General features: G+C 40.8%; 1 protein-coding gene across 1 annotated transcript in view; it reads right to left on the bottom strand.

The window, feature by feature from the left end:
• Positions 1–25759, bottom strand: part of kcnh7 (potassium channel, voltage gated eag related subfamily H, member 7) — a 66235-nt gene extending 40476 nt beyond the window's left edge. Inside the window, exons 1-2 of the mRNA XM_062445541.1 lie at positions 25684–25759; positions 24515–24745 (exon numbers count right to left, since the gene is read on the bottom strand). Coding sequence (XP_062301525.1) covers positions 24515–24745; positions 25684–25759 — 307 coding nt within the window. The remainder of the gene's footprint in view (positions 1–24514; positions 24746–25683) is intronic.
• Between the last annotated feature and the right edge of the window lie 1526 nt (positions 25760–27285).

Below are 27285 nucleotides of genomic sequence, written 5' to 3'. Positions count from 1 at the left end.
GTCTTAACCTCCACTTTGACTTGCACGTTTGTGTATGAGTTTTAAATCTGCATCCGATCTACTTGTGCTATTAGCTCATTTCATTATTCCATTACGGACGTGCATAAGTATGTGATGAGGCACGACAGTATGAAGCCGTTTTCAAGTAAAAATCAATGTGTTTATGTGATTTATTTTCCGTTTCCCTCTTTCCCCTTTATGCACTTTTCACTCCCATCCCATTATCACTCACTTCTTTTCACTCTCTTCCTTTTTTGACGTTATTAAATCCACCCAGGCCCTCATTTGTTTCCTATTTCTGTTATATTTCTGTCGCTTCCCCTGCGTCTCCCTTCAGCCTCTGCTCTCTCTCTGTCTCTGTCTCTCTCTCTCCATCTGTGTATGTCCCTCTCCCGGAGAAATGAGATAGCTGCCCAAGTTCTCTGCAGGAAGACCACCTGACGTTTTATGAGTGGACAGATCAAACAGATTCACAGTGCTGCTGCGGATGCAAATTTCTGCCTGTCTGCCTGCATATCCTGCCTCCGCTGAGGGTCAAAGACAAAACAGGCTGGTAGTGGTCGACCGATTCATTGGTCAGCCGATTGATCGAGCCGATATCTGGCATTCTGAGATAACTGGCAGAGGTCGATGAGGCCGATAAATAAAATGAATTTATTAATAATTAAACTAATTGGCTCTTAACATATACAGTGTTTACTGTCTGTATTATTAGATAGATTCTGGCTTCTTATTTGTAAAACATTTATCAGATTTGTCATTTGGGATAGTTGTGTTATGGTAAGCAAGTGTAACTGTAAAGCCTATTATTGCAAGTTTACCAGCACTAACCTTAATAGCCAGCTAGCAGAACTAAAACAACATTTTGGGAAATTAATGTTATTAAGTTTTTCTGCACTTGTGTGTGTGTCTCCCTCTGCGTGTGTGTGTGTGTGTGTGTGTGTGTGTGTGTGTGTGTGTGTGTGTGTGTGTGTGTGTGTGTGTGTGTGTGTGTGTGTGTGTGTGTGTGTGTGTGTGTGTGTGTGTGTGTGTTTGTGTTTTAATACACTAAGAAAACTTGGCAAAGTGTTTAATGTGATAGTGGATTTATGGGACAGAATCTCCACTTTATCACACTGTTGTTAGCTCCTCATATAGAATAATGTAATTAAATGACATCACTTATAATGTGCTGTACCCAGATCTCCCTTAAATACCAGTCACATTCTGAAATCTACAGCATAACCCAATATATTTTTCTATTTCATTAACTAATAAAAATTCCATCTAAAACAACGTTAACAGATAAGATATCCATGTATATTATATATATTTTTTAATCTAAACGCTGACCTTGTATTTGTTCTACTTTAACAGTTACAGATGGCTGGACAGATATCTAGTTCCTTATGGCAAAATTTCACACCAGAAGTGTAATATCTGCAGTGAATTGGTGAGCATGGAGGCAGAAATAGGAAAGAAAAAAAAAAAACCACAAACATCTGGAATCACCTTAAGTATCACCACTTCCCTGCTAATAAAGAGGCACGGGAGAAGAAAGAAGATGCAGCTAAAGCTGACTCACTTCAGTCGACTGTAACACAGACGTTTGATGCTCAAAGAAAATGGTAAAAAATCAGATCAGGGGTCAAGTTGACACTTTAATAATAGAAATTATTTTTATGGTTGTGTCAGATGTGGTTGTTGGATGTAGCAGAACAAAGGGACAGCTTTAAAAGTGTGAAGTACACAGACATGCTGGACAGTGTGCACACAAAGGTTGTGAAGAAAAATCAAAGTACTGACTGCAACAAAGAATGCTGCTTCCCATTCATCTTTCACTACAGACTGTTCTGTTCTTTCTGGAGAAGCAGAATCATTAATGAGTCTAACAAGTCTTTTGTACACATTGACTGGAAAAAGGAAACAGGTAGTCTTAAATGTCAAGGCCAGGTCTGGCTCTTATACTGGGGACTCTATCAGCAAGTTGTGTCTTAACATTGGGATACCAACCAAGACAGAGTGGTGCTTGTGTTCAGACATAGTGGTGCAAACCTGATCAAAGGCTGCAGTGCACACACATTGCAGTGTGTGGTAAATGAGGGCATCAGCAGTCAGAGAGCAGTGGGAGACATTATCAGCAAGTTGAAGACATGTGCAACACACTTCAACCTCTCTGTGCTGGCAAAACAGCATCTGAGGGCCTTTCAGGAAGACCTTGGCCTCCCCCCAGCGTGCCATCGTTCAAGCTGTTCCCTCCCGCTGGAACTCCACTCTGCGCATGTTGCACAGGTTGCTGGAGCAGAGGTGTACACAGGAGAACACGGGGAGGTTTACATGTCCAGCTGTGGGAACAATGGGATATCATCTCAAATCTGATTGAGACGCTGGGCCCTGTCCAAGAAGTGTCTCTTGAGATGAGCAAGGCCTCTGTGTCCCGCATTATTTTAAGCACTGCAGAGCTGAAGACGCTGCGGAGGCTCACCCTACTAGGTGGATCAGAACACTCTAAGAGACAATGTTTGCAGAGCTTGGAGAAAAGATTGTTCAAGATTGAGGAGCCTATATGTTTGATGCTGGATCCTCGATACAATGGCCGTGTCTTTGCAGCACAGGACACACTGATGAAAGCAAAACAATGGCTAAAAGAGGAACAAGCCATTGCCTCTGAGTCTGAACAACAACAAACCACCGCTGGGGAGCGAGGACTGGCTCCTAAAATGAATACTGGTGAAGGAAGAGGAACCCTCTGGTGTTGTGGACTGAATGTACACAATCATTCTCGGGGCTGACAGTTATCGTGGAGCTCCTGCTGAGGGAGAGAGTGTGTGACATCTCTGAAAAGTTGAACCGTTACCTCGGGGGAGCCGGTGATTGACAGAAAGAGCGGTCCGCCGCTGCAATGATGGAAACAGAACAAAAACACACCACGGTCTCTTTGCACCACTGGCGAGAAAATCTCTCTGCCCCCCCCCCTCCCTCCTCTGTTCCCAGACAGAGAATACTCTGTCAGGTTGGGACCATTTATGAGAAGAAGAGGCTCAGAGGAGAGAAAGCAGCAGAGAAACTTTGTTTTCCTGTGTTTCTACTTGCAGAAACTGGGACTGGGACTGAAAACAAAGAGATGTTGCTACTGTGAGCACAACACTAACATTGTTTATTTCCTTTTTATTTATTCATGCAAGTTTACACATTTTTGTTCCCTCTCAGAAACAGGGAGATGTTGCTATCTGCTAATGAATGCTGTTGCTATGTAAACTAAAAATCTAATTTTTCATTCATAAGTTTTCGGTTTTTTGATTACATGTGGAAATGTAGTTAGTGGATGCATTTTTAATGTAAAGATGTAAGATCTACTTAAGCAAACAGCAACAATGCAGGCAATGACATTAGTGTTTAAGTTCATTTAAGTTCAGCAATTTTGGGACTCATTCGTTATTATGTTTAAATTGTTGTAGTTTATCAGATGCAAAAAACAAACAAACAAGATATCGGCATTAAATATCGGCCACACTGCTCTATAAATATCAACATCAGTGAGTGAAAAACCTGTATCGGTCGACCACTACACACAAGTGCTGGGGCTCTCTCTCTCTCTCTGACACTTACACACATTCACACACACACACACACACATAGAAATAACATTTACATTTCTCAGTTGCAAACTGGCATAGAGACAGACACAGACAGACAACCATGCACACACAAACACTAATGAGGTGTACAGATCTCAGTTTAGCACACTCTGTGGACACACACACATACACACACACACAGACACACACATAAGTGCACACACACATACACGCAGCCTGCCGGCAGCATTAATTAGCAGAATGTTCTCTGTCCAACTAAATCTAATAAGCAGGCGATGGAGCTGGTTTGCATGGTGCAGTGTAATGAGAGAACGCACCTTTGAAAGGCACTAAAACAATTTTAGTCAGAGCGTCTCTGAGCTGAATATTTATAAGGAGCTGCGAGGAGCAAAACATAGTTAAGCATCCTAACATGATACATCAGGTCCCAGCTCGGCTCCTTTTGAAATACGTTTTGGAAGGGGAAAAAAATCACCTCTTCTGTCTGTCAAAAATAAGGAAACAACAGCATGACTCAGCATTCTGCTTCCCCAACTGAAAGCTGCGGTCATGGATGGATGGACTAAAACAGAAAGAGAATCACAATCTGTTCTTTTCTGGTCTCTAATCCTCTGAGGACGGGAGAAAGTGCTGAATCGCAGTTAGTGAGAGAGGCAAAGTATCTCAAACTTTTGGCAAGGTGAAAGTGAGTTGGTAAACACGGAACTGCCAATCATCCCACACGCTGTAAACATCAGAGAAGCCTTGAGCCAAACCACAGTGAATCCTATATATAACAGGCTGATAAGCCTACTGTGTTGCTACTGCGTTGTTACGCCTGCCTGGTGTGTCAAAGTCAAGCCTTAAGCCTGAGTGGATATGCGGGTCTTATCGATTTCAACATTTTCCACTAGGCTTCATTTCCTCACTGATTCGCTTCAGCCTACCTGGATTAACAGGGCTACCTGGTAATCTGTTGCTACACAGATGGCTCGGCAGGGTGACAGTACAGGGTGACAGCACAGGGTGACACCATGTGCACACACTGAATATGCCAAATCACAGTATGCTGAGGGGCTCTAATGTTGTCCGACCGAAGCTCCATTGTTTAGTATCATCTCCACACAGCAATGCCCATTACATTCAAGCCTTTTCCAAATAAGTTTACATAATGCAGATGAAGTCTATAAGCCCAGATACATGTCCCGGTATTTCCCAGTATAGTGGAGTGTTTAATGTGGTGTCAGGTTTGACTTTCCTACACTGGCCTGATGAAAGCATGAATGCAGACTTCAGCCTCTGTTAACTTGAATGGGGATAAATTGAATCAATGGGGCTCTTTTAGACTTTCCAAATGTTATTGGGTCGAATGGATCAAATTGTGATAGTGAAACAGGTCATTTGGGGGTTGTGAGACGATGAGACAACGCTACTGATGGAGTAGGTTACAGACGAGCCGGTGATGATAAGCACATGTCCACAATGTTTTTGTAATTACTTTCACTGCCAGAAAAGGGAGACAAAATTTCCCGCACTCCAGCTTTAACTCTAATAAACAAAAATATGGAGGAAAAAAAAAAGGCTTTTCCACACACACACACACACAAAGTCACCTCCACGCCTCTTTGTTGCTGTCTGGATGTCTGTCCAATAAACTACTTGGATGACTGGTCGAACCAAAGACATTAGTCATGGTGTAAACACTGGGGCTTTTTTTGTGCAGACAGATGGACACACGAGGCTACTCATCCAAAACCTGCTTGAGAAAAGCTGATATTCTGCATAACAAACACTCTGAAGGTGACTTATGAACAGGATTTCTTGTTGGGGTTATTTGTCCTTGAGGTTTGGACTGAAAGCAGCAACACTGCTGGAGCTCAGGACAAAGTTCAGGTGAGGACACTCTTATACTGCACTGATACACCGCTGACCAACTGTTCCCACAGAGATGCGCCTTCATTACACAGAGCCATCCAATCACACACACACACACACAATTATGAAATTACTTCTCTGCTCCCCTCAGTTCACTCACCCTGCGCCTCTTGTCAACTCCCCATTCTCTTCCTAAAGTTATATTAATTACACTCTATCAGGGTTATGTCAGTTCAACCTCATTTTAAGCTTGAGGGCTCACTACTCCCTTGTGGTAAAGGTGATGAACATGCACTCCTCTCGCATTTTCTTCTCGTTTTCATTTCATTCTGTTGGACTAATGGTTAACTGGTGATGTGTCGGTTTTAGTTTTATGTTTTATTTTATGGAGATGAGACAGAGTGGGGGAAAACTTCAAAGTTTAAAATTATAACTTCAGTTTGCTGCACATTAATACATAAACTAATATCCTTCCTTTCTATATGTACCAAAAATGTAATTAACCTGAGAGAAGAAAATGGCTTTAAAATCTGTAATTTTGAACCACTAATTTCACTAAAAGCTCTTGTCTCAAGGACATTCCTGAAACAAGTGTATCTTTTAAAAAAATCTGGAAACAAATTGCTGTAATGACAAAGTGACTTTTAAATTCAAACTAGATTAAGATTTATTGAAGTGGATGCTGGATTGGCTGCCAGGGTAAAAAGAGAGGAAGAGAGAGCATCTTTCTCTCTAGTCTTTGAACATCTCTCCCTACAAGCTGCTGTTATATTATTTTACCACACAAAGACACACACACACACATATCACGCCACAGGGATCCCTTGTATTACATCTACAGTACACTTTGCACACTCTGAGGAACCTAAATTATTGAGCAAATAGGAATAGCCGAGTGTGGGAGTGTGGGCTCGTACGCGGTGCGCTGAGAGGAGTTCTAGTTTCAACAAGCTGGAAATTTCATTAGATTCTATTTCCACTATCAATAATTAAGACAATGCGGCTCGGCGTGTGTTCGCTCACGGCAGCGGGGTTGCTAAAGTGCGGCACACACGCAACCATCAGTTAGTGCAATTAAAATGTATTCGGTCAAGTCCTGCCTGACACACACTGACACACACACACAGAAACCAGTTTAACATCTGCTGACTGGTTGTGTCTGACAGTGATTGTGGGATAGTGGCATATGGGAATCTTGATAGTCCTCATTTGGAGAAACCGCTGCCAAGAGTACCGAAGTCAAAATCATTTTAAATTGCTGCCTCTGCTTTTCTGCCCCGGCTTAATAGACAGGGTGTGTGTGTGTGTGTGTGTGTGTGTGTGTGTGTGTGTGTGTGTGTGTGTGTGTGTGTGTGTGTGTGTGTGTGTGTGTGTGTGTGTGTGTGTGTGTGTGTGTGTGTGTGTGTGTGTGTGTGTGTGTGTGTGTGTGTGTGTGTGTGTGCGCGCGCAAGTGAGTGACATTGATGTGAGCTGAGCCTCCAGCAGCAGGGAGCTGTTGGTTGTTGCTACACTGCTTGAGGGGTTACGGTGAAACCTCCCTCCTTGTTTCCCTGCCTCTCTCGCTTGTTCTCTCTCCCTCCCTTCCTTTCCCTTCCCTCCCATCTCCGTCTCCATCTCTGTCAAAAATCTCAGCAGGGAGCTTCTTCGGCTTGGCGCGGCTAATTGTCCTCAAATCAAGGTATCCAGGTCGCTCCCTGACCCTGCGTCCACGTGTCAGCGTGTCTTGAGTCAATCATTGCTGCACTGTTATTGTCTCCTGGTTGACTTTACATCAGAAGGTGAGCGTAACCTTTGCAGGCTACATGCTGACAATATGCTCATTTAACTCCAACAAGACGCTCAATCTGGTGTCAAATGTTGAATGGAACTTGAATCTTGTTTAATTTGAAGAATAACAAATTCTCAACACTAGTAGTTATTATCTCACCCCAGTGTCTAAATCAAAGACAAAAGCTTGAATGGAAGATTCAGTTAGTTGAGAGATGAAAAGTGAAAGGTGGGGGAATGACCTTGTGTTAATGTGGGAGGAAGGTTTATTTTTTTTGTCTGTGATTGTAGGGAAATGTGATCTCTTCACCTTCTCCCTCGGGAACATTCAGTTGCACTAAGAGCTGTTTAACTCTGATACCGGCTCTCTAATCCAGCAGTGAGAGCAATACCTTATCCCCCGGTTTACAATATCATCAGTGGTTGCGCACTGTCTCATAACCCAAAGGTCACATGTCAACGCACTGCAGTGGAAAACTTTGTGCATCAGTGTGCATATCAATGACAGCTTCCCCTATTTGCTCAATTACTATAACTACAGAAAGTGGTTTAAAGTTAAATGTTATTTAGCACTATAAAAACAATAAATGCTAATGGTAACATATATAATTACACTAGTGTATTTGTAAACAGATATAAGGACATCGACATGTGTTTATTAGTGTCTTTGCTAACTATAACTCTTCCTATAAAGCGTTCAGGATATGAGTATGTATATAATGAATGAATGCTTGATACCATTGTGTAATGTATTTGCAATCACATATATCACACATGTCACATCTTAAACATATCTAAAACTACAGGTGATATACTGTGTGATTACATATATGCTATACTGTGATTTCAAGCTTAAATTAAGTGTTTCTACATCAGTTACGAATGCTTTAAAATGGTAAAAGGTGTTAACACAGACATTCATAAACACTTAACAATGCCCATAAATCTGTTTACAGCTACACTATAAACCATTTAATACCCCAAGTGACTGAAAATCATTTGCATCCATACACTCCTCCCCAGCTCTTGAAGTTATTGATCCTAGTGTAAGCAATTTGCTCTTATGTGCTCAATATATTACTACTAATCAATATCTCTGCAGTATTTTGACATTAACAACAGGATTATTAAGGAAAACAAAGCCACAAATGTAGAATGGTATTTATTTGATCATCTTCCTCAAATGTGGACATAGTCAGGAATACAAAAAATGAAAACAATATGTCAAATAATGCTTATTTCATTAGTATACAAGATCTAATGAATTAGAGAAAATCAGCAACAGGTCAAAAATCCATACTCCCTTATGCTACTGTGCATTTGTCTTGACTGAACTGATAGGGCCTGTGGGTGTTAGACAGTAATATACTACATCCTACTGAGAATGTGGAGGCAGCCGATACAGCCTGCACTAGAAAACTAGAGAGACAAAATCAATGTGGAGAATACATGATGAGGAGAAACCCAGGCATTAGCTCCTCACACTTTGTGGCCTGGTGTTGTTGGAGCGTAATGACTTTGAACAGGACTTGGTGTAATGTTGGCAGGAGAGTCGCTTATGTAGGCGGACGCTCCTTTAAATAGTAGATTGCGTATTAGAGTCGCTCAAAAGCTCAAGGTCAATGCATCCTGTTTCATGTGTAGGACACTGAGACCCTTTCCACTGTCTGAGTGTATGTTGCATGTGATAAGAAGCTGCTAAATGATCAGATGACATGATAGTGGAGTCAGGCTGGTATTTAATATCTTCAGTAAGGTTCTCTTTTAATGCTGACATCATTGATTCATCTCAAATGTGTTTTGGAAGACGGTATAAATTGCTTCTAACATGCCGTGTTATAGATCTAGATCATCTGAATATCCATACAGGAAAGAGTATACAGTAGGAATTGAGAGGGCACACCTTCGTCTTTTAAAACTCTATATATGTATCATGTAGCCACAGACCAAAACAAAGTAAAGCTCAGTCTCTGCTTTAAAAACAGAGGATGAGTCACGACGAGGAGCAGAGTACAAATAATTTAGTCATCTTTTGTCCTTGATTACGGTGTTCCTGTTTGTATTGTTTATATTCATGCCTCAGTCTGAGTCTTACACAATGTCTACACGGGCTGTGTAGTGAGAGCAGCGTGTGAGCAGATCAGCAGCAGCAGTAGCTTCAGTCCTCTGTCTTTGTCTATGTTCAGGCGCAGTATTGAGTGTAGGTCACCCCCGTTTTAATTCCCAACGGAACAGACAATCACTGTAGTTACACGCATAAAAGAGGGGGGGTGGACTTGAAGCCTAAAAATATGTGAAATGTGACCTGTTATGCAGCATGAGTAGACAGCTGTATTGATTAAAATAGAAGCTGTTCCGTCGGGCGCATGTGACGCTGACAGCTCCTGTGTAGACGAGCCTTTAAAGTTGCCGTGTTCATGTTATCCGTGTTAGCCGTTACACGTGTCGGCGTGCGTCTCAAAATGAAAATCAGAAAAGAGCAGTGGCGTTAAAGTAGTATGTGTATGCAGTATGTGTATAGGACAATCAAACTGTCACACAATAACAAGAAATCAGCTGTCAAATTCATGCCGAGTATGAGTCCAAATGGAGGATTATTGCATCCGGGGGTTAACCTGATTGCAGTCACACTTGAGGCTTTTGTTCCAGCTTCTTAATTTGTTTTAGCAATCAGAACAAAATGCATTAAGTGTGACTGATTCACTAATGCTTTATAATGATACTTAGTCAATCTTTTATTTAGTTTCTTGGTAGCATTATTCTCATATGTGGGCTTGCTCTCAGACAGTTGGCTCTGTCATTACAAATGTTTTAATCGTGAAATCACATAATTCCTGTACAGAAATATATTATTGTACTTTTTTTGTTCTTGCTACGTCAGATCTGTGACAGTGAGTGAGAAGATAATCTAAGGTCGCAACACAACAGAGCCTTGTATTGTAGCAATAACAGGACTAATCTGTCTGAAGCTCTGGGCACCATGCGGTGTCACTGCAAAAGGTTATCTGGGAGATCATGGTGGGTGATGGAAGGCACTGCAGACTCTGTCAAACAGCAAGCTGTGAACAGTGCCATAAATACACTGTTTATCATTATTAATGTGGAAAAATGCAGACTTGACAGATGGTGTAGAAAACAAAACACCTCACAGCAAAGTGTATATAATCAAACTTTTTTTTTTTTTTTTTTTAGAACTGACATATTTAGTCACTACAAAAACAGCTGTGTGCTTGTAAATTATTATACACTCTTTCTATATATGGAAATTTAAATAAGGGGAAAATATGCTGTGCTTGATTTAAAAGAGAGAACATTGTAGCTACTATACACTATCTGTGTAAGTACTTTGGACAAATCTGGGGCCAGATGTATATAAATCATGTGTATACACAAAAAACATGCGTGTGCCATTCTTCACACATGAACCAGAGTTTAAAAAACAGAAAATGTGGTGAGAAAATGTGCACTTCACACATATTTCAGGCCAGCACACACATTTTTTAACAGAGTCAGCCACGAGTTATATGAGATAGAGAAGCAAAAATAGGGTGAGAAACACAACCTAAATATAATAATATAATACATTGTTAGTTTAGATTAACTGCACTGGTTGTACACAGTGATCTTACTTTTGTGTTTGACCAATTTTATCTTTCTTTCAGTAATATTCTTTTAGTTTTATGCTTCATTTTGACACATTTTGTAAAGTAGGCTACAGATGCTACAAACTAATAATTGGTTACATTTTTTATGTTCAATAATGACGACTGAGATATCAATTTAAATACATGTGATTCATTAATGACATGGGTGCTATAAATAGGCACAGCCATGAGTAATGGCTGCCATAATGACAGCTGCTCTGGCATTGCTGGAGAACCTCACTGATGCAACATAATCAGTGAAACTGTACTTCATCTTTCCAGTTTGTTTCAGGTATGAGGAATGCTGGAGCAGGCAGCATGTAGATATGCAAAAACATGATTAATGATGTCTTCTTGTATTAAAGGTTCATAGTAGGAGTGGAAATAAGGCTTGCGCATGTGTGCCCACTTTTATAATGACTGAAATTCATAAAACACAACTATGCATATGCTCAATGAAAAGAACACATATGCATATTTCTGACTTTGTGCATACACACAGTTTGTTGTAGAGAAATTGTATCAGCAGTTTGCATGAAAAGTTAAAATTGAGCTGAGACAACAACTTTTCAGAGTTCTAAATCTGTGACTTATTAATAATGCCTGAACATCACATAACAGGGCATCTGGCTAGAATTGGTAACATTAGAAAACTTATTGGGTGGAAAAAATATAAACGTGTGCACACTGAAAAAAGCAAATGACAGTGAAATGCATTATTTGTTTGTCTTGTTTCTGCAGCAGCATTTCCTCACAGTCACAGAAGCAGTTTAAACAGCATTTTTCAGTCTACTGACATGAATGGTGGTAGGAAAATGATTTGTGTAGCTTGGGTTCTACAGACAGAAATAAAGTAGGACTGGTAAATGAATCAAAATGAATACTTGAAAACTGATTACACGCTACTGTATCTGCTGAGAGTAACTTAATCAGAACTTTGTAAAGGAGAACCCTTGCTTACCAGCCAATTATAATGAACCATTATAATAATAAATATTCCAGTGTAGTAATGTTTTTGGATAATAAAACAAGTGTAACTTTCATAATGTCCTGCTCTGCACATACACTATCTTGGCCACAACTTTAATAACTGAACATGTGATATCGTCAAAAATGTTTATTTTTCTGTTACAAAATAAAGAATATCAGCTGATACATATCAGAATTTCTCTCTCCCACATACAATATAAAGATGATTCAATTTTCTGAACCTGCACTGACTGAGGGCATGGCATATATACAGGCAAGAGCAATCACACCATCAGTGGTATATAAGTGCTCCTGTAGATTGGATTAAAGAACACTATACAGGCTTGACAGGCCCCAGTTCCTGTCACCCTTGTCTGATGGTAGCACTGCAATGCTAAATTACTTTTATCAAGGAATCAGTAATCCCTATATCTGTCTGCCTACAGTGAAAGAATGAGGCAAACACAACAACAATATGAGCCCTGGTGTGTCTCAGCTGGACAGAAGAGGACTCAAATGGACAAAGATGAATCGGAGGCCTCAGAGAAACGTCAGGGTTGGACCATCATGGACCAACGGCTTGATAATCTGCGAATGTCAGGTTTTGTTGAGAGTGCGGGTAGCTGTGATGAAACAGGCCAGTGGCCGTAGGCTGTCCCCTCTGACTCTAAGGGCTTGCTGATTCAATCTCCATCAAAGTGACTCCGCGGGCGCCGCACAGTGCTGATCCTTTGCCTGGCATTTAGTGTTGGGCTTCTAAAAACAGGGGGTGATTCAAAAACGTCGGCTTTCACATAATTCGGCCAGTAGAAGTAATGTTTGAGTCATCTGATTCAAAGGGTCAAACGCTGAGTGCTGCGAGGGCCTGGGTGTGAAGATACTAACATCAATATATAAATGACCTTGCGACCTGTCAAATCTGCAGATAAACCAAAGAGGAATTGAAGAACGCTTCTGAGCAACATCTTGGAGAGAAAATGCTGATAAAAATAATATAATCACTTATACTTTCATTTCACAAATACACCAAGGACTTGACCTAATCTTATACATCAGCTACATGAATGAAAACAATCAGGCTATAGCATGTGATCTGATGAATGAAACTGCCTGACAAGGGGGGGAAAAAATGAATGGCTGTTCATTCACAGATTTGCTCTCTGCATATCCAATCTATGAATGAGAGAAAAGCAGGGATCATGGTCTGAATTCACAAGCTGACGAGTATGAGTGGTTGACTGGAGGGGGGTTGAGTCAACAATAAACCTTTTAACGGCGCTCATGTGAGAACTGCTGGAATTGGGATTTCTTAGCATTATAAAAAATCTATATAATCTGGGGGAAATAATTATCCTTGCTCACATCCAGCTGGATAAATGGTGTCTCCAATGCGTGGAGCTGCCTGGTGTACAGCTGTGAGCCCCTCAGTAAGGCAAGACTGAGGAGAGATGAGGGGGAGGGAGAGGAGCTGAAAGCAAGGTGTTTGAGCAGGAGCAGGTCGGGGGAGGGGGCTGTCAGACTGTTTACTGTCTGTTAGTGGTAATACTGTCACATAATGGCAGTGCGTGTGGCCCCTTATCCATAGATCCAACATCGAAATGACCTACATTTATTCACTGGCACAGTGCCTGTACAGCATGGCTGTCAAATAGATTCCATTAGTACAAGCTAAGGTTAAGCTGGTATATCTGGATGATACTGGCAATCATAAAATATTGTATATCAGACAGTTATATGACTGACTGCTGATATGTCCACAGCAGCCTGTAAAACGTATGTGTATGAATGCTTCCACTAAAAACCTGAAAAGTGATCGTCTTGATTTCTGTATATCCTGAATGATTTTATTGAAGCTTTCCGAAATGTTATTTTACAGTTCTAAACATTTTGATAATGTATACTCGAGTTGACTTAATGGTCACTGCAGAATATATATTGAGTGCCAATAAATCAATAAGTAATGATACTTGCCTCCATTAGTATATGTAATATAAATGAAGAGCATACAAATAGACAACTTGTTTCATAAAGCCATCATCAAAGCTTGTTTTCAGCCATGCCAGTGGCGTGGGCTTTAGGGATGGTTCACACACACAAATACATTAACAGCTACTGCATTCAATTGAATTTGATACAGATATTCATGGTCCACACAGGGTAAACTGCAATCACCGTGGTGATCCTGACTTTTATCTAGCACCATCATCAGGTCAGAATCTGTATCTGTGTGATACTTTGATTTATAGTTGATGGTAAATACTCAACAAAACTAATTACATGTACTTTGTGTTCAGTGCTAGTTAGCAAATCTTAGCATGTTATTAAAACAAATTTTAGCATTTTTTCACTGTTATTGTGGGCATGTTAGCATGCTAACTTCAATATTAACTGTAAGCACCTCCATGCCCAAGCACAACCTACAACAGCCGCTAGCATGTAGACACTTGTTCTTTTTTAATAAGGTTTTACACAATTACAGTAGGAATTCATTTCAAAGAAGCGTGAATTCAAATGATTGTCGTACTCCCCTGAAGGGTTCCATATCATTCTGCAGTACAATATATGAGATCCTGTTGTTCTCATAATGGGTGTGCCTATGAACATGTGTTAGTATGACTCTACACCGGCATCACCAAATCAATTTCCTCTGCCTTCGTTGAACTTGGCAAATTAACTCAGATTCAGGTTTTGATGACACTTTCAGGATTGTGTGACTGTGTCCCGGTAGTCTGTTCTGTTCTCCAGCTTTGAGCCCCATAGGCAGACATGCCAGGACGGATTTGAGAGTTAGGATGATATATCATGGCTCTTTCGACGGTTGCCAGGACAACACTATGCTGTTCTGCACACAGACTTTTTTTTTATAGGGATGGGAAAGTGGGGGTGTGATAGACAGGAGGAAATTCATCTGAATAGCACAAAAATGTGCATGTGGTCACAGAGAGGTATATAAAAATATTGGTGGAGAAGCACACAGCAAAGGTATGCCTCTTCTTTACATCCCTCTGCTTTGTGTGTTTTAAACCACTCAAGTATATAATTGTAGCAGCCAGGGAGAGTAACTATAAATCTGCTTTCCTTGTAAATGACCAATCTGTAATTCTGTAGCCTCTCCCTCTGCCAGCAGCATGGGGAAGCCATTGAAGAGACTCATTATAAAAAAAGGGATCCACTGTGAGCCATGAACATAGAGGAAATCAAAGCCTTTGCTCAAACACGAATCTGTCCATGTCACTTTAGATTGAGTGTGGGGAGCTTGCTCATTACGTTGCTTTCTCTCACACTCATGAGAACTGATGAGAGCGAGCCGATGGCCCGCATTCAGAGTCACACGCCATTTGCCAGGCGACCCCCTTTATTTAACCAAACCTAGATGGTTTGAGTCTATGTTGGGAACTCTAATAATTGACACCATTTTTAGGGCGGTCAATTGAGAATCATTTTTTACGGCGCCCTAAAGAGGTAACACCCCGTGCAGAGAGACAGACAGAGGGTGTTGGAGACAGAACTAGGGCCATCCATAATTGAATAGTTGTCAAGCTGCTGGACTAGATTCAAGAGGGCGCAAAGGAAGAAGCCATCTGATATTCTGCACCTGATTTCTCTCTCTCTCTGACACCTTCATTTACTCTCTCTTGCCTGCTCACTCACTTCATCTCTTGCAGATACACATATCACAATTACTTTAAGATGAGCGCTGCTTCCTTCATCCCCGCCCTCTTCTTGTCTTGTGTAAGTTCCTAAGGTTAACTTTGTGTTACCCCTTATCTCTCCCCCGCCGCATCTGCTCTTCTACTTTCTTTCACTTTCCCCGCATTTCCCTCTCTGCTGCTCATTCTTTCTCCTATCATGCACGTCTTTCGGAAACACGAGCTGTCGACTGTATGCTTTCAAACACGGCTACATCTGAGAACGTGAAAGAGAGCGCAAGCAAAAACGGAGCTAATCTTGTTTGCACAGCAGTGGATCTACGAGAATTGCTCTTACAGAGGAGGGTTTGTCACACTGTCCAACCCTAGAGTCATATCATCATCATCATCATCAGTCGTCACGTCCGACATGCTTTGAGGCTATAGAGCCTTATTGACTAGTTGCTTGTTATTCTTAAAGGCAGTTCACACAATATGGTGGAGTTGAATTAGCAGCATTGACTCTGACAGAATAATGGCCATCATAAAGACAAGCAGTTTAAAAATGTGCTATTTAAACCCTGGTATGTATCCAAGGGTTCAATGGTTTGTTTGGAGTTTGGAGTGATGGACATCTGAGAGTTGATACGACACAAGCAGTGATATAGTCAGGAGACACACGACAACACCAATAAGGGGTTCTATAGATTAGAACATTCTGGCCCTGTTCTGGCGGTTGCACCAGGTGCCTTTCATTGGCAGAGTGTATTGAGCGGGAGGGAGCGTACACTTGAATGAGGGAGTTCAGGTAGGCGGGAGCTGTTTTAGTTGCTGTTTTGTAAGCGAGTGTCAGAGTTTTGAATTTGATGGGATGGGGGATGGGATGGCAGCCGGAGCCGGTCGAGGGATATGAAAAGCGGGGTGAAATGTGCTGCTTTGGGATGGTTAAAGACCAGATGTGCTGCAGCGTTCTGGATCGTCTACAAAGGTTTGAAAATACACGTGGAGAGGCCTGCCAGTAAGGAGATGCATTAGTCAAGGCGTGATATTACGAGAGCCTGTAACAGGAGTTGTGCTGCATGTTCAATCAAGTAGAGTCTGAGCTTCCTGATGTGGTACAGGGCAAATCAACAAGGCTGAGCAATTAACGCCACATGGAGCTTAAAGGTGTTTCTGTCATTTTGTATGAAAATAGTGTCAGCCTAAGTCACTTAAAACAAGGCCAAATAAATCTGATCATTTCACTGATTAAGTAAATGACAAGATTTAAATTTACGACATGAGCTGAAACAGTTGATTAATCAATTAGTCAACTGACAGGAAATAAATGAGCAAATACTGAATAATATATGAATAGGTTTTGGAATGTATGTCACTTTGGACTGTGGGCTTTTGTCATTGGCATTTTCTCAATTAATCAGTTTAAAATTACAACTAGATTTCAATACTGACAATAATTGCTTGTTGAAGGTGTATGTACAATTCAGATCTATATTAGATAACATGTCAGAGAATGGATCATCTATAGCAGGGTCTGATAATGATGATTTTGAAGTGTAATGCCTAGGTGCCCAATCTGAGCTATTTCTAGTGTTAAAGTTGACTTATGTCTTTTAAGGGTTATACTGAGTGATAATCACAATCTGAAGTTTCTACATTAATATGAGACATTTAAAGGTGAAAAAAAAAAAAGAATCTTGGTGAGCATCACTGAAGCACGACCAACTTTCATCTATTTATAGCGTGACATTTGCAGTCTCATTTGCTATTTGACAGTTAGAGCTTTTACCATGTACTGAGCTTATGGATTTCTTGAAAAACCTCAGACCCTGAGAGCCTGCTCTTTAGTATGGAAAGCAAGATACTGTGATTATGTGAATGGAGAGACACAGAGTAAATATGTGCTGCGTTGTTAGAACAGTTTATTTCTACTAAGTGAATTTTTTAAGCTGCCTTTAAGACCAGATCTAAATGTGTAATCTCTAATTTAGGCAATTTATTTGCAGCACTGAATGTATCCATTAATAACTAAAAGGTAGTCAATTGAGAAGCACTGATTGATTGATTGATTGATTGATTGATTGATTGATTGATTGATTGATTGATTGATTGATTGATTGATTGATTGATTGATTGATTGATTGATTGATTGATTGATTGATTGATTGATGCTACATGACAATTTCATGAAAAAAATCCAGCTCTGGCAGGGTGTGGAGTGCTTACATAAAATAAAAAGTCAGGATAACACAACATCAATCTCTGCCTCAGTGTCTTGTTGGACAATGTCTGGCCCTACTCGCCACTCAGTTAATAAAACTAAATTAAACTCTGTACATCAGAAATAAATATATCAATGCATCAACATTACATTAAATGTTCTCAGCAGATTATACACTGGGTCTGGGGCTGTGAATAATGCTTAAAATAAACTACATCAATACAAAACAAAGAAAAGAAAAGAAAGACAGATACCCTACGATAAGACAAAATACTCTACGGTATATAACCTGAATATCCCTCACCTATTAAGGCACAGCCCCATACAAAATCCTATGAACAATGTAAAACTTGATCTGAGAGACTCAGTCCTGTACTTTCAAACACCCAAGGTTCTCAAACTGAGAAGGGGCCATGTGAATTGTCATGGGGAGATTCATAATAACCCTAACCACCTTGTTTTGAGAAGTGTAAAACTGCCTGGATCAACACTGCTTTCCTGGACAGAAAATGTGAAATTGTGGCTAAGAAGCGTGCTCTTTGATTGACCTTAATGAGCATCTTTTCAGCTTGGCCCACTCCTGATATTAGTCCAACAAACATCCAACGCCACTGACTGCCTCCTTAGCTGCAAATGTCACCACCCACAACATTAAAACCAGGGACCGTTTCAATTTTATCTTTGACCCAAACAGTTTGGGTTCCCTTTTTCCCTAAATGGCTTGTTATCAGTCATCCACCTGCTGACATAAAGAAGCTCTGTAGTCAGTGTACTTTCAAACATGTTTTTATCTTTATGAGAAACCAGTACTGCAGTTTCATCTGCATATTAATTATATCGGTTTTCTGACTAAAACATAATTCTCTATTTTGATTTCATGTCCTCGATTGAGGTATCCAGCCAAGATTCACTAATGCATAGAAGTCCTTTTGCGGATGAATCATATCTCATTGATCTTAGGTAGGAGGATTCTGGTATTTAAATGAGGCAGGTGCAGTCCCCTGTTGGAGAAAAGCGAGTCCAGGCTCATATTATCAAGGCATTAATCTGAATCATCAGAGGCCATCTGTACCAAGGGCAGGTGTGGTCTCCATTTTTCAGGCTGTCCCACAATGTACTACCCGTGGGATGCCTTCGCTCCCATTAGGCCTGGTTCTGGTCCACCTCCCTCGGCATTTTCCAGCACTCTTCCTCCCAGATGATAAGCCTGCATTGAAGTGTGTTTAATCCCATCTCAGCTAGCCTTCTTGGAGATAAGATGACCCCGATGTGATGTCACCAGCCAGGGGCACTGATGTACTGTATATCCCTCGATAAAAGCAGGCAGAAGGATATGATTAAATAGTTTGCACGGTTGGTTTGACGTTTGCCACCTGCCTTGATTATTTGCTTGGTCGGGTACCGACAGGGATACAGGAAAATCAGGAGAGCTTTCTTTCCATAGCCAACATATTGGAAATTTTATTGTGAAGGATTCCATAGACTACAAATGCCACCAACACGCCAAACTTGCCAAAATTTCCAGCCACTACTGAGCCACCCTGCATCGATGATTGTAGTTAATTACAGTGCATTCATCAATATAAGATCTGAAACAGGTGCTGTGCTTCTTGGTCTTGTTTTTTTTTTTTAGTCATTTGCATTTTCTTTGGATGAGTACAGATTTGATCTTGAAAATCCAACCCCTCGCTATTTTGTGTGTAATTACATTGAGAAGCATTAGCATCTAAATAGACCATATGGCTATCTTTAACAAAACACAGCCAGAGGGAGAAAAACAAAACAAAACAAAACCCCACATCCAAAATCTGGCAACATTCCAGCATTTACTGTAAGGCCACATAACAGAGTGACTCTGTCAATTACTAACTGAATGTAAAATGATTCATTCTGAGGTTTCTTCCTTTTACCCTCAGCTGTATTGCTCATTATGGAGCCTAATACGTATGAGGAGTTCTTCAAATGGTTCTTTGCTAAAGTAAAATTACCACAGAGAGGAATCAACTCTTGACATAAGACCAGCAAAGGTTTCAAACTATATGAGAGGATTCATTGTTGGGTTACATTACAACCCTGCAATAGTAAATCGCACTATGAAAAATGATGTTAAAGAGGATTATCATGTTCAAGATTATATATATATATATATATATATATATATATATATATATATATATATATACTACTGCAGTATCCTCTCTACTCTTACATGTGCACTGTCTTTTTTTTCATCACTAAAGACTAAAGCAATATGCGTCACTCTGCTTTTCCAGGTGTTGATTGAGTTAAGTAGAGGCACAGCTCAGAGAACATTTTTCTGGGGTAATTATAAAATAAATAACAGTCACTCACATTACAAAGAGCCTTAAGCTATGCAGGTGAAAAATGACTTACAAGATGAGAATACCACATCTACAAGACTCTCTTATTATTTCAACAGTTTGGAAATCAAGTCTGTCAGTACAAAACAGTAACATTAAATATAAAGTACAATACTTTGGGAAAGTATGTGAAACCTTAAGGGTGGCCTTTGACAAAAATCAAAATGACATAAAAGTCAAATTGGAGAATAACATGCCTCTTCTGAATTTGAGATTGCTCTTGAAGCGAGTGCAGTAAACAGCTCAGTTTCTAAATGTCAAGTACGGGGATTTGGAATCAACTTCTGCACCTTACTGTAAATGACAGCTACTTCTACAGAGGTCATAGAAATGTGAGCAGTGGAGGGCAAAAAATAGCAGTACTAGTAGAGGAAGTGAAGGCACAAATCATAAAGCATTAAGAATGTGCTGGAGATTGTGCTGACGAGCAGAATCTCCTTCACGGACTGCAAAGGACAGTGGGCGATGCGTTTATGCAGACCCCGGGTCACAGGACTAAAAAGAAAAAGATTGCCTCCTAGAAACCCCCAATGGTCCACTACTAGAGGAGCAATCAGCTTGCGGCAATGACATTTCCCCTGGAGTTCCAACACAGCAGACAATAGGTATAGGGCCTGAGATCTGTTGGTGTGTGTGTGTGTGTGTGTGTGTGTGTGTGTGTGTGTGTGTGTGTGTGTGTGTGTGTGTGTGTGTGTGTGTGTGTGTGTGTGTGTGTGTGTGTATATGAGTGTGAGTGTTGGATTGCGGGAAGGACAAAAGCGGTTACGCAAAAATGGCCACGTTGTAACTTGACTAACTTGAATGGTCACGACTTGGAATCCTTTAGTCTTAATTTATCTCATGTTTCAGTCTCTTGGTTTGTTTTTATTGCAGTATTGCTCTGAGTTAGACAAATAATACTGCCTAAGTCTTATTGTGGTTTTATTGTTGTCATTCTTTTTCACTTTGTCCATTGCTATTGTATTTCAAAGACCTACCATTAAGATGTAAATTTAATTCTCAATTTGATCACATGAATGTTACACAGTCCAAGATTATTAAAGGTTCCACATACTAGGGGCTATCCATTAATAAATGTGTTTGTTTGTTTATACTAGAAGTAGAAGAAGTAGCAGAAGAAGATTTAAACGGAACATAAATATAACACCTCGTTGTTTGCAGATTACATGATTTAAAGTGGAAACTGCAAAGATAAAGGATCTCTGAATAACTGCACAGTAATACTTTCTTATCGTTAAAAACATTATAAGAGCGGTCTGTCTCGCTGAAACAGGTGTATGACCTTCCCTGGAGATGCTCTGAGTCAGGTGAGAGGAAAACACTGAGGTAATTAGAGGCACAGGATACGAATGGTAATGAGGCCTTTTCTCCTCACTGAAGGGTCCGACAGTCAGAAGCCCTCCGTTCTTTTTATCCAAGTCTCCCGTGGGCCAGCCAGTGGAGGCAGGGCGTTGGGCCGTCATTGATTTCCCCTCTCCAATGCACCGGTTTTGAAGATCAATGCAACATGAAGGTATTTGTGTCCTCATTAATGCTGTTTGCTCAGCGGATCGATGCAGACTGAACCCCCAGCTTGGCTATGCTGACACACACACCGGCCTACAGAGACATCAGACCTGTTATGCTCAAGTCTAACGTCCTTAAATCCTTTAACGCAGTACTAATACAGTTCAAAAATACTCCATTTTGAGTGAGAGTCCTCTATTCTGAACTTAGGTCAACTAAAACAACAAAGTATAAAATGTGAAAGTAGAGTAGTTGGTCCCATATTCCCCTTTATGTTGCTTTCTGGTACCAACATGTTTTTATAGCCTTCAAACAACATTCTTGTTTGGTTAATTAGTTCAACAAATATTCCCAGAAGGTTTCCACATAATGTTATCTTGTTGTTAAGCAATGCTGTTCACTTATAGGAGTGCTCACTAATGGTTCCTGTGCGCTGATTTTTAAAAATACCTCGACAGAACATCTGGAGAACCTGCATGAAGGTGCTCGCAACTGTGCAATATTCTGCTGAGTTAACAAGAACGTTTTTGGGACACCTTTTATCACACGCGAAAGCTCCTGAAGAAAAAATTCAACATCAATCATCAAAATATTAACTGTTACTATAACTGTCAGATAAATGAGGTGGAGTAAAAAGTATAAAATGTCCATCTGAAAAGCAGCGGTGAAGTACAAACTTGTACAAAATGGATTTTTTTGTGTGAAATTTGTAGAAAACATAAAATAAGAGATGCTGCAGGGTGTTAACTCAGGCACTGGAAAGCAATGGCCAGTTGTAGTATTTATGACACAGATCGAGCTTCTTATTTGGTCACTATGGGTCTTTTTCCAGTTCAGTAAAGACTATAAAACAAGGTTATGGGTTTCATATTGACATTTTCAAGGGGACTGAAAAATAAGCTGATATCTCCACTTTGCCTGTTCCCCCAAACATTCTTCTGTAACGCTTTATCACACGCTTTTAACCTTTGACCCCACACATCAGTGTCTCCAAGGATACTATCATCTGTAAATGGTCTGTAAACCGTCTTCAACTGAGTCTACATCACCTCTTTCTCTCTGGTTTTCCTTATACCTGCATGAGTGTGAATTACACACACACACACACACACACACACACACACACACACACACACACACACACACACACACACACACACACACACACACACACACACACACACACACACACACACACACACACACACACACACACAATCTTTAAAGACCACCACATCACTGCCACTGATCCAGAGCTCCTGTCACACATCAAATGTCCAAAAAAAAAATCTCCCCGACAGCATCTTCTTTCATTATCCATGAAAAAAAGCCATCTGTTTGTGAGCAGAGATCAAATTTTAACTCTTTCCACAGATCAGGAGCCAAACAGGGTGACTCTGTTTCCACTGCCAGGAAGCAGCTGGCCTAATCAAGGTTTTTATAGGAAGTGGTTTATTCAGTAATTATTGTTTGATACATTAGCAAACAATAAATATATTTGAGATGTTACTGAGAAAGGTGTTTCAGGTGTTTAACAGAGATTTTATGGATATTTTGATAATATACTGTTATATAGCTAAATAACTTACACAAACCGTCTTCCATCCAGCAATCCAAGATATTGGCCACGAGTATTGGTTTAGGTTATTTGTTTTTGCAAACTGTCTTTTCTGCAGCAACAATTAAACACATAAAGAGATTCTGTCTCCTATAGGCTCAGCTAAAAAGCACCGTGGGACTGAATAGTTTCATTCTTCTTTTGCCAAAATACAGCATACTTGATGTGTTGCAATCAACAGTGGGTGGCTGAGTGAATTTGTATGGTCATTAAAAGTTTGCTATAACTCCACTGCAGTATCAACAATCATCAGTGATAAAAACACAGATGAATGGTTTATTTCCACTGGGATCCTCAAACATATAACAAGTCAAACACTGAGCTCATACATATAAAACAAGAACTATAGAAAACTATTAAGTCTCATATCTGCCATAGTGAAACTTTACCAGCCTATAGTTGTTATGCAAGGAGGATTAATCATCTGAATACATATGTCATTGTTAAAGGTCGCTACATGAACTCTCCCTGAACCAGCACAGTTGATGCCACTGGTTTAAACTTTCACTGTGAAGCTCGCCTTCTAACTCGTCAAAACAATACCAGCTGTCATGCCAAGTCATGATCTGCATGCAGTATTCAGAAGCAGCATATGCACGCCAATAGATTATTTAAACGGTGGATATTCCGTCATAGTCATTCACAGACAGTCGTCAGGGTTGTGAATACTAACGCTGTGCTCAAATGTTTACATCAGATCCTGTGGCTGAATCGATGCTGAGTAACATCTGTTTATACAGCACTGCTCAGACATGATTCTTTTCTTGGAGGAGATGAGAACTGAGAGAAGGAGGAGAGGGCAAATAGTGAAACCACACACCTTCTAATGTGAACTATCTCCCCGTTAGTCTTTAGGGAAGTGAGCTACATCCTTCCCAGGTTGCCCTATCCAGTGCAGACTATAATGAACATCTTTCCCAGCCACCCAGCGACTGCATCACTTCAAAACTGGACTTCACAGCAAAGGAAACCTTTGCGGCTCCCCGCCCCCCTTCAGGGCTCTAAATGGGTGCCCTCAGTGATTTGCTGCTGCAAAATGCTCCAGATAGAGCCGACTCAGAACTAAAAATTACCCACTGTGTACCTCGAGTGTTAGACAATGTAAAAGTCACCTTTCACACATCTGTGTATCTTGCATTAACACTGCAGTTGGTTCTGTCCTGTGCAGCACACAACTAAACCTAATTCAAACACTGTTAACACAAATCTGAAGTGTTTTTAAGCCATTCTTACAAGTCTAAAGGTGGAAAAGAGAATAAAACATTACTTTTGGAGAGAGGGAGTGACAGCAGCAGACATTCTAAACTAAGACTAAAACTGAGCACAGACAGACAACCCGGTACTCACCATCCTTGCGGTGGTAGGTAATCTCCACCTTGCGTTCCTCTGAGCCCAGCAGCGCCTGGGCCACCTGGGCCACTGCGTGCCGACTGGTGAACTGGCCATGCAGGAAGTCACAAGTGCACGGCTTCTGCATGACGTCCGGCCGGGAGAAGCCCGTCATCTCACAGAAGCCGTCATTACAGTAGATGATAGCGCAGTTCTGCACCCGGGCATTGGCTATGATGAATTTCTTATCTGTGAAGGGGAAATTGAAGAATGTTAATTTGTTCATGAGAGAACATCACATCATTTTACAAGTCCAATTTACTGTAAATTGGTTATTAAAGAAATGAATACATAAACAGGATATAAGAGATTATGAAAATTGTTTTAATCCACAAAAATATGGTTTTATGTGAGATTATCCTCCACTGCATCCCTAAATATAGCTGCTCAGCTGTTCAGCTCTGTGAATAAACACTGAAACTTTATAAGCAGACTGGATTTATTAAACTTATTTAATAAATTATGTGTTCATAATTATGACAGCTAGATTATTGTACTTTCTGTTGTTGACAAATAGAATCTATCCTTTGTAGCTCATCTGCATCACAAGCCATCTTCTTTGTTTGGGGAATCCTACTCTACTATTCCATATTTTAGTTGAAATATAATAGCATGTGAACGGAGCCCGTTCTCCCGCATTTTCAGCTGTAACAGCAGATTTATGGTACAAATGATTATTCCTTTTGCTTTATTCAATAGGCCTCCAGCATGGTGTGTAGCAACAAAGCAAAGAATATGAAAACTCAACACAACTGGAGGATTTCATGAGGGCGACTGAAGACATTTATGGGATATAATCTGAAAATAATCCAACCTTGTTTCTCACATTCAGCTTTTTAATTTACAATTTCCACTGGAGGAGAAGAGTACAAGAGCAATACAGAACTATAAGACAAGCAGGCTCCTGGACAAGATAACTGGATATTTAACTTATAATTACTTTTCATAGATCTATAACATAGAACTCATGAAAATCACTGGAAAAAAAGAATTAGTCTAACAATCTGTATCCAAAGAGGGCCTATTAAGCTATTATTAATTATTGTAAGGATGCAGCAGGACACAAAAGGAAGGCAGCACAATACAGCGCATCCACACAACACTGGACAGCAGGAGAAGGTACTCACTTTGTCCCTCGAATTTCCGAATTATTACTCCCAAAAATGTGTTTTGTGGCGCAACATGACCCCTCCGGACAGGCATGATTCCCTTCCAAAAATAATAATGATAACAAATCTTTGGCTGTCCAAGTGAGAGCAAGCCAGTCCCCCAAAACGCCTTCCGTCAAGTTCTAGCGGGCGACAACCAAAGCCAGAGGGGCTCCCCGTTTTCTTTGTCACCAGTCAGTCATCCTCGTAAGAAAAAAAAAAAATCTCCCCCTCTCTGTTTCTTTTTTTTCTCTTCCCCTTACCCCCCGTGTTTCCCCTTATTTCAACTCCGACGGGTCCCCGGTTGAGTGCATCGCAGAGGCTTCCCTGCGCTCCTCGCCGATGTGAAGCTGGAAAGAAAGGAGTCGGTAAACCGCAGTTTAACCAACATTTCACCGTCGCTCCTCGAAAGCGCTGTGCGTGTTTTTGCGCCCGTGCGTGAGCGGCCGCGCGTGTGCGTGCGTGTGTGCGCGCCTGGGTCTATTGTTGTGAAGAGGAGACTGATGGTCTCTGAGGCCAATGGCTGAGAAGCTGACGGACACTGTAACTGCGAAGGGGAGAAACCCACATGGATGCGTAGACAAAGCAGCAGACGGAGGCAGAGATAGTAGGGGCAGGGCTGAATGGTAACTGAGTAATTGTAACGTAACTGCTAGCTCAGTTGCTACTCTATTGTGTGTAATTAGCTGCGTTATAGTTAGCATACGTCAAATTCAGCACCTTTACCTATATTCTTCCACGCACAGCAGGTCAAATTTAGCCATTTTTAACTATTTCTCCTACTAAAAGTACTCACGTTACTTCAATTGTACGACGCCAGCGTTGAAAAGGAGCAGCCTCATTAAACAAAACGGCAACAAATTAGGTAGAAACATAACTTTTGACGTTAATGAGTGATTACTTTTGGCGCACCTGTGACTACTTTGTGAGTCACGAGCTCCGGCAGTGCTGGGAGGGCTGACGTCAGGGCAGCGCGCGCAGGTGTATCGCGTGTCTCATTAATGTTGAGCCTCTGGACACTATTAGGTCCAACCCGCCGTGTGTTTTAAATGTCTCGTCTAGCCTCGAGTTTCCGCTTTACTTTCCTCACGTTGTTTGCATAAAAATGTGCCGGGGATCAACTGACAGAGCAGAGCAGAGCAGAGCAGAGCAGAGAGTAAGGAGGCCCGCTGCTGTGCACGAGCAGGCGCTGACCATGGTGCTGCCCGAGATGCTTCACTTTCACTGCTGCTGCTGCTGCTACTGCTTCTGAGGCATTTTTATAGGAGAGTTAAACAGAGTGAAGAGGCAAGGGAAAGACTTAGTTGCTTTTACAGCATGACACATGACATGCTGTAATTAGGAGACACAACAACATGGGAGGTTGCTGTCATCAAACCTGAGACAAGTGCCATTACAAGTAGTTAGGCTTTACCTCTGCTTTTGTTGGATGGGATATGCATCAAAATCTTAACAATAATAATCATTAAAAGAAATAATAGGATGAAAAAGCGTCACATTTAAGCGTGGTGACCAAATCTTTCCAATTATCCCCAGAATGTGTTTGATAGTAAACAGAGACAGAGAGAGAAGAACAAGAGA

This window comes from Scomber scombrus, chromosome 24 (genome assembly GCF_963691925.1).
Source record: "Scomber scombrus chromosome 24, fScoSco1.1, whole genome shotgun sequence".
Classification (NCBI taxonomy): domain Eukaryota; kingdom Metazoa; phylum Chordata; class Actinopteri; order Scombriformes; family Scombridae; genus Scomber; species Scomber scombrus.
This window is presented reverse-complemented; position numbering and strand designations above follow the sequence as displayed.